The sequence below is a fragment of the Tursiops truncatus genome, chromosome 6 (genome assembly GCF_011762595.2).
Source record: "Tursiops truncatus isolate mTurTru1 chromosome 6, mTurTru1.mat.Y, whole genome shotgun sequence".
Lineage (NCBI taxonomy): Eukaryota > Metazoa > Chordata > Mammalia > Artiodactyla > Delphinidae > Tursiops > Tursiops truncatus.
The window spans coordinates 14,985,389-14,994,160 of NC_047039.1; the positions used below are offsets into that span (position 1 = coordinate 14,985,389).

The window sequence follows — 8,772 nt, forward strand, 5'->3', positions numbered from 1 at the left end:
GCGGGGCTGTCCCTAACGCGGCTGCAATCCATTGACTCGGAAGGGGCGAGATCAGCGCAGCGGTTCCAGTCCCCGGGGCGCACAGCTCAATGCGCCCTGGCGCTGGACGGGGAGGAAAAAGTGGGACGCGGAGGCCCGGCTCATTTACCGCGATGTCCCAACGCCCGGGGTCCCGAACCGCGGCAGACAACTCCGGGGGCGCGAGGCCCGGGCGAGCGGAAAGCGCCGGGAGCTGAGACCCGAGCGCCAAGGTGCAGGTTCCCGGCCCGCTGCTCTCCCGGCCTCGGTGGGCGAGGGCGATGTGGGCCCGGCTCTCCAGGTTTCCCCGGGGAGCCTGAGTTCTTTCGGTAACGAAGATTCGTGATCGCACCGCTTGAGAGGGGTTAGCAATCCTTTCCACGTCCAAAATCTCATTTGATCCTGGCAGCAAACCAGGGAAGAAAGGCAAGCCTGCGGATCTGAGAGAAGGATTTTAACTCAGGGCTGCTGATGTCAGTTTCCTCCAAGGTGCCCTTTCTTCTACGACTTCCTAGAGCGCGGCAGTCCGCCGAGAGAATTCCACTCTAGAATAACGTGCTGGAAGGTTTGTGACTTAAAGTTTTTAATCGGGTTGCCCTCCCAGCCGAGCTTGGAAGGCGAGGACTCTGCCGGCTCCCAGAGAGGAGTGGGAAGAGCGCCTACCCGGCGTGCTCTGAATGGAAAGGTTCTAAATTCGTCGTGTTTTGGGTGCCCGGCTGGCTGTAAACACACGCCTAACCAGACAATCGCTTGCACCTCTGCAGGGAGGAGGATACCATAATACTGTTTTTCTAGGAAGTCGTGAAATATGTTTTAGAAGTGTTAAAATATTTGATTCATTGTTTATTCTACATATTTACGCTGAGGAAATAATCCAAAATGTTGACAAGGATGAAGATGTTCTCTGAAGCCTTGTTCACAGCGACAGAAAAAAAAAAAAGCTGTAATGTAAAAGTATAAACAGTCTATTATGGTTCATCCATAACATGGACTATCATATTACCATTTTAAAATATATCTGTAAAAACTCTTTAGAGAAGCTACACATGCTCATGATGTAAATTTAAAATATACAAGCTCGCATATCCCCTATGAGCTCATACATGCAAAAATATATAAAGAAGGAAGTGAGCTAAAATATCATCTCCGGATGGATCTTGTTTTTCTTTTCAACTTTTCCTAATTTTTTCCAAAGTGTGCATGACTTTTATAATCAGAAAAAAAAAACAAAATTTAAATAAATGTATGAGTCATTGAAAGATTTCGATGTCTCTGAGGACAAAGAGATGTCTCTTTGTGGGGAGGAGGAGGGAGGAGTTCTGTTTTGGCAAAACAGGGGTCCTGGTGCACCTTGCCATTGACGAGCTGGGCCACCTCTGGAGTCGCTCAACCTCTCTGATTTCGACTCTTCACTAATGAAAGAAAAGGAAAGCTGGAAACACTCAGGGTATATCTTCGATGTAAAGATTAAATGATACGATATATAAGAAATTATTTCTTGACTGAACCATCAAATTTGCCAAAAATTTGCATGAATTTTTCTGAGAAATTTTGCGCTCACTAGCCTGAGGAGATGTGTACAGTTTATCTGGGTTTCAGGAAATAATAATGCCCAGTTAGTTCTTATAATATTGAATTCTCCTAAGAAGGTTTATTTAAGAAACATTGTATTTGAAATTCCAAAAAGAATTCTAATGAGATGTCATTTGGATTTTAAAAAAGTTTTTTAACTTCTTAGATTCTGTGCTACCACTGCTGACCCGGAATCATGTTTGACTGAACCATGTAGCGTGAGTAGTAACAATCGCTGATATTTTCATACATGTTACCTCTTAATTCTCACAATCATCCTGTGATGGGCTTATTCTTATCTCCATTTTTTTTTTTTTTTTTTTTTTTTTTTTTTTTTTTTACTTAAGATTGGGAGGGTAAATACTTTGCTCGAAGCCCACAGTTGATATGCTCCAGAGTGAGGGCTGGACCTGTGGATTCCACCTGCATAACCACTGCACACACTGCCTCCCTTTACTCGGTCCGGCTGTGCCCAAGGAGCTTTCCCGAAGATTTGATGCTCATCAAAACTTCCCACCCCTTCGTGGGGCGCCGCGTTCGTACACACATGCACACACACTCAAGACAATCAACTTTAGGGAGGATAAAGGGGAGGAAAAGAAGGGCCCTGGGGTCGTGAAGGGCAAGGTGAGCACCTGTCTGGCCCCTACACCCCGGCGGGGACTATTACCTTTCTCCTCCTTACCCACTCACGGAGCCTATAAAGAGGTCAGGGGCTCCCCCAATATAGCTCCCAAGTCCTTTCTTCGCTCCAGGTCTGAGATGTCCCTCCTGGGAAGTGGCGGATCTCGGCTCCCTACATGCGGACTCGGCTCTCAGTGAGACATTTCCACCTCAGTCTAGGCCGTGGAGGGTCCAGACTCGCTCCTCTGCGGTCCAGCCTCTGCTCCCTGGAAGGAGCTCTCAGCCTCCTGGCCCTTGCCGTGCGCGCACTTACACTCACGCGTGCAGCTCCAATCCCGCGGGTGCCCAGCGGTCTCCACCTGAGTTTTCCTCTGCCAGGCGTTGGACAGTTGAGCTAAGGCTAGGCCGGAGGGACCAACTAGGGTTGCAGAGCAAGGGTTCCACCCCCATCCCCGCACACCCTCTAGGAGAGTCCCGAGGGACCCAAGGTTGACCTGGGAAGCTCCCGTTTGTACTGTATTCACCGAGATACGAGCCGTGCGCAGGCTCTCTCCCGTTTTCCTTGCTTTCGAGAACCCAAACCTTTCGGAAGGTGGCTGGGGGTTGGAGAGGAATTAGAAGGACGAGAGAAGAAAGGACTGGGGCGGGGGGAGATGCTGAGTTAACACGTGGGTTCTGCGGGAACCAATGGGGGTCCGCGGTTTCGTCACCCGGCCCGGTCAATCGACTGGCAGGGATGGCCCAGAGGAAGGCGCAGTACGGGACGCTGGGTGTCTATCGTAGACCTTGGGTCTGCGGAGTCTGCAGCGGCAAAACGGAAAGCTCAGCGCGCTGCGCTCTGTGGGGACCAGGGACGCCCCAGCCCCGCCCCCTCCTCCTTCAGGATGTTACTGAACCCTGTCACCTCCACTCCCTTTTCGGTCAATGACATCCTGAGGCTGGAGCATGAGCAGATTGGCCCGGAGGCCTTGCAACTCAGGGGTGCACGGAGGAGCCCGGAAAGCTCTCAGTACCTGCTACCGGTCCCAGAACAGCGAGGGTCGGAGGTTCCCAGCACCGGTAGCGGCGACGGCGACAGAAGGCAGGAAGGGTCGGAGCCTCCTGAAGGTCCCTGTGAGACAGTCACAGAGATGGACGCTGAACTGGTGGGCGAGCCACGTGAGTACGCCCTCGGGTCTTGGCTCCTACAGGGAGACCAAGAGGTGGGGTGGATTATTACCAATCGGCTCGTGGGGGGACACGCATCTCCTGGTCTTCCCGGCTCCGAGGGCTAGCCCCGTTTTCCTTCACATGAGCAGTCCGAAAGACAGGACTCTCAGCCCCCTCTAACGTCTCCTCCAGACATCCTAACGAAAATGAGGTCCTGAATTTTGGGGGTTCACTATTTCCACAGCCAGTCCTCTGATTCCCACAGACACTTCCCCCCCGCCCCGACCCACAGCCACAGTTCTCAGAAACTCCAGCTTCTCTTTCTTACAGCAAAGCCCTCTACAGTATCTTAGCTGTGCTCCGTCACCACCAGCTTTGCCAGCCATCTCCCACCCTCTGTACCCTAAACCGTCTGCCGAAAGTGTAACCATCAAAGCAGCCGGGCGCTTTGGGAGTGGAAACTCCGTAGGCTCTGGGGTCAATCCCAGCCCAGCCTTTTCTTGGGGCTTGCCGAGTGGCCTGACCAGTCCAGTCGTTCCTCTGCCTGGAGCACGGTAAAGGCAGCTCGCGTTTTAGCTGTTCTGGGAGACGAACGACTCCAGCGGAGTCTCAGCGCCTGGTCTCCGGAGGAGCAACCTTGTGCGCTGGCGGAGAGGCCAAGGCATCTGCGACCAGCGGCAGGAAGGGAAGAGGTGGACGGGGGTCGTGCTGGGCTGGCTCTTGCCAGCCGGGAAGTTTTGGCGGGAGAGGCTCGACATTTGGGGGGATGAAAAGGCTACTCCTCCTCTTTCCAAACCTCTGCGTCTTGGTCCGCAGCCTCCATGCTGGTGTGGGGGCTCCCGAGAGGCGCCTCGCAGGTCAGGCCTCCTCGGCCAGGCTGTGCCACGGACACTCCATTCGAGCCTCAAACTAACCACATGAAGAAAATTAAGATGTTGGTTCAGGGTTATTCGTCGACTTGCAGGCTGATTATTCACCTGCTCCGGGAGCCTGGAGAACAGTACACTTTGCTGTGTTCCCAAAGAAACCTGTGAATTTTCTGCAGCGGACCCTAAACCTTAATCTCTCCCAGCGCTGCTCAGACAGCTCGCCGTTCACTTCGGCTTTGCCGAAAAAGGGGTCACGCTCCTCTGACCATCGCTGTCACCTGGCAGCTGAAGACAGCCGCAGGGCTTTCCTCCTCCCCTGGCACGCCCGGGGCGGCTCGCTGTTGTGCGGCTGCGGTTGTCGCCGAGAAGGGGCCGGCGCCCAGCTCCAGGAACTAAGCCCAGGGGCCATGGCAGCCACCGATCGCGCGTGGAAGGGATCTTCCCTGGGGGATTCTGTGCGCCTCCCCCGTCCCCAACTTGCTTGCAGGGACGCAGGGTGAGAGGGGCTCCGAACTGTGACCGGGAAGGCACGGAGTGGCCTGCAGCCCCTCGGTCTGCGTGGTCAGCGACTCCCAAATGGGGTCCTGCTTGTTCCACAGAGTCACCGAAGGCCAGCTGTTACTTTTTGATTTGCTAAGAAAACACACCCTCGTCAATATCTTTCCTCTTTGCGGGGAGAGATGTCCTAAGTTTGTCTGAGCACAGGCTTCTCTGAAGGAAGGTTTTATTTCCTCAATCTGAAATACCAAACAGCCCCTTGCCCCAGGAGACTGCGCCAGCGCGGTTGTGGATTTGGAGTCGGATTCCAAGTAGTACTGGCTCTAATTAGGGGCTTCCTGCTCCGCCTCGCCAAGAGCATACATCCTTTCACGTTCCCGGTTTTCTCCTGGCGTGAATTTCCACGAAAACTCAGCATTTCCTTCCTACCTACCCTTGGCTAAAAAGCAGAGCTTTGCCAAATCAGGAGATGTGGGAAGAAGGGAAGGAAAGTCTGCGTCTTGGAGGCCCCCCGGGCACAGTCGCCCAGGGGTTATCTTCGAGGGCGCTGCCCGACCCGAAGAGGAAGTCCGGGAGAAGCCAACGCCACCTGCTCTCCCGGGAGACCCCAAAGGAGAAAGAGGACGCTTTTTAAAACCAAATGTGGATCTTAACTTTACATATCCTGCAAAGAGAACCTCAGTTTCCGAGCCAAGAATCAGCAGCCAGAAAATATTTTTTATTTTATTTTATGTTGTTAATTTGGATACAGAGCATCGCGTCCAGGAAAGATGGGAAGGGTTCCTGGTGCCAGTGGAGCATCTGATGACCAAAGAGACAAGGATGTGAGCAAAGATGAGGTGAAGGTGGGAGGCACTGGAGACCCTGGCGCCTGGGCTAGAAACCAAGTACCCTGCGGTGCGCGCTGGGCCACAACAGATAGCCAGGCAGATGGGAGCCTCCGAGCAAGCATGTCACCGAGTTTTGGTTCTCTCTCTCTCTGCCTCTGTCTCTCTCTTTCCCCACCAAGAGCAATCTAAAGTCAGTCTCTATCTAATAGGCTCGCAGCAAAAGTTTCCCCAAACTCGTCCACACTTTAGAATTGCAATCACAGAGAACAGCCCAGATACAGACATTCTAAGAAGAGAATGAAGCTTAGACTCTGGATCAAGAGTCTATCTTTGGGGAAACGACTGTACACTGGGTACCACTGAGTGTCACAATTTGCATTGTGTTCCAGCAGCTGCAAAAGCGACAGAGCTTGGGGGAAAGGAACGAGCTTTGGGACGGGGTGAGGGGTCAGCAGAAGGGAGAGACGGGGAACCGAAGTGAAGGCTACTAGGAGGGGAGGGGAGTCCCTTGAAAACAGCGTAAGAATCTCTCGGGTGAGCCTTAGGCTGGCGCTGACGGTGTTCCTTCCTGTGCTTTTAGAGTCCGGCCTCAGCGCAGCCTCGCACCCCTGCGATGGGACCCGAGTGCAGGAGCGCGACGTGGGTGACAGCGGCGGCGGCGGCGCGCGCGGGGATGGCTCGGAGCATCCCAAAGGGCGGCCCCGGCGGAAGCCGCGCGTGCTCTTCTCGCAGGCGCAGGTGCTGGCTCTGGAGCGGCGCTTCAAGCAGCAGCGGTACCTGTCAGCGCCGGAACGCGAGCACCTGGCCAGCGCCTTGCAGCTCACGTCGACGCAGGTCAAGATCTGGTTCCAGAACCGGCGCTATAAGTGCAAGAGACAGCGCCAGGACAAGTCCCTGGAACTGGCGGGCCACCCGCTAGCGCCGCGCCGGGTGGCGGTGCCCGTGCTGGTGCGGGATGGCAAGCCCTGCCTGGGCCCCCGCACGCCCGCCTTCTCCGGCCCCTATGGCGCGGCCGCGGCGCCCTATTCCTGTTTCGGCGGCTACGCGGGCGCTGCCTACAGCGCTCCCTACGGCGGCGGCTACGCCGGCGCGCCCCCGGGCCCCGCGCCCCCCGTACCCCAGGCCAGCTCTGGCTTCAGCGGGGGGGGACCGAGCGCCAACCCGCAGGGCCATCTGCCCGCCGCGCTTCAGGGGGTCAGGGCCTGGTGAGGCGTCTTGGCTCGGGTGCGCCACCCTGAACAGATGCTCGGTCCCGCCTCTCCGCTAACCTTTCGCGGCCGGGATGAGGGAGCGCCGCCGTGGAGGAAATATAGGCCACCCGATGGCATTTCTCTCCCGAGCGATCCCTGGGACTAGGAATTGCCTTCAACTAGCCATCCAGCTGAAGGCCCTGGGGGCGTTCTTCTCCCGAGAGACGCAACGCGGGGCCTCAGCCAGCCGCCCACGAAGCAGCACTGGGAGGGAGGAAATGCAAGGGTGGCTGGCAGTTTCGGGCGTCAGAGTAGTAGTTCTGAGGCAGATGACTTTTCAGGCCTCAAATACAGGGGCTGAGAGGCTCCTTAATTTGTGTGCAGCAGCCCCAGGGAATAGGGAGGTGATGGGGGTGCTCTGGAGGGCCTCGATCCCCCGATTTAAGGCAACAGGTGGGGAAAGAAGGAGAAAAAGAGATGAGCCAGGGGAGGGGGATGAAGAGCCTGGAAAAGGAGGACCAAGAGGTCATGAGGACTTGTGCGAAATAGGTCCTCCTGCAGGGGGTAATCTGCGCCCCCCCACCCCTTCCACGGGCTGCGCTCCCTGGGACTCAGTATCTAGTGGAGCGCTTTTTTCCTGGAGGCACAATTGTTCTCCAGAAGATATCCATCACACTCTAGTTCTTCCCTCACTGTAAGTGCTTTTTTTTTTTTTGCGGTACGCGGGCCTCTCACTGTTGTGGCCTCTCCCGCTGCGGAGCACAGGCTCCAGACACGCAGGCTCAGCGACCATGTCTCACGGGCCCAGCCGCTCCGCGGCATGTGGGATCTTCCCGGACTGGGGCAGGAACCCGTGTCCCCTGCATCGGCAGGCGGACTCTCAGCCACTGCGCCACCAGAGAAACCCCACTGTAAGTGCATTTTATCTCCTGTATACAGTTCAACCTCTTGAGTAAATAGACTAAATATATTAGTGTGTGTTTGCCTTGTGTGTAGGCCATTAGAATCTATCCACCTCTAGGTTTCTGCTAAACAACTTCAAATTAAAGTAAAAATGAAACTCAGAAGTTCTAAGTCTTCAGTACACAGGGAATTCCCTAGAGAGACAAAAGTTGGATTCCGCTCTGGAGAGGTTACCTCTCTCCATCTCCTTCCCTACCAGCCCCAGTAGGTTTTCTTTCAGAAGGTAGTAGGTTTCTAAATTCCACACCAGAAAAGGAGGCTCCCACTTGTCCATAAGTCCTAACAGGATGGGCAGGAAGCCTGAATTTTAGGGAAAGTTACAATTCCCCCAGGCGCAAATATGTCTGAAATGACGCAAACTGAAGACTGAGAACAAACTCATTTTGTTAATGGGAACATGGGAATCAAATAAGACAGTTGTCTTTGGCAGGTACTAGTAGAAAAATCAGGCTCTTTTCTTTTTCCTTGGATATCATTTTTTAGACAATGAAAAACTCTGCTTCTTCATCCCCTGGACCACTAACTTGTCAAAAGTTCAATTCTATTATTTAATAAATTCTAATTTTAATTAAATTGTACTGGCCCTGCATTTTCTCATTTCTGCATCTGCCCTGGTTGTTTTTTGCCAACCTGGGAAACAGGGACTGCTTGGTCCTATGTAAGTGATGCCTGACAATTGACAGCTTACATCTCTTAAAGTTTAAGTTAAAAACAATGGTAAGTGTTCACATTTCTCCTTACTACCATTTCTTTATATTTTCTCTCCTTTTTGGTTTCATCCCTTTTCTCTTTTATTTCTCCATAAATATCTATTAATAAAAGTGTATTTAGAAACACCCTGCAGTATTTTTCAATTATAGTTAGTCTTGCATCCCTGGGATAAAAATGTATATTTTAAATTAAGAAATGTCTGTATATATATATATATATATATATATATATATATATATATATATATATATATATATATTAGAAATGTCTGTATATTTTAAATTAAGAAATCTCCATAAATATTCCATGGTCAGTTAAGCTAACACTAAAAAAAAAAAAATAGAGATT

The 8,772-nt window shown here is 52.9% G+C and overlaps 1 protein-coding gene across 1 annotated transcript; it reads left to right on the forward strand.

The window, feature by feature from the left end:
• Nucleotides 1-3,098: 3,098 nt before the first annotated feature.
• Nucleotides 3,099-6,769, forward strand: NKX2-6 (NK2 homeobox 6). The gene is made up of 2 exons (XM_019941413.1): nucleotides 3,099-3,372; nucleotides 6,141-6,769. The coding sequence occupies exons 1-2, from the start codon at nucleotides 3,099-3,101 to the stop codon at nucleotides 6,767-6,769; spliced, it is 903 nt and encodes a 300-aa protein (XP_019796972.1).
• Nucleotides 6,770-8,772: the final 2,003 nt, after the last annotated feature.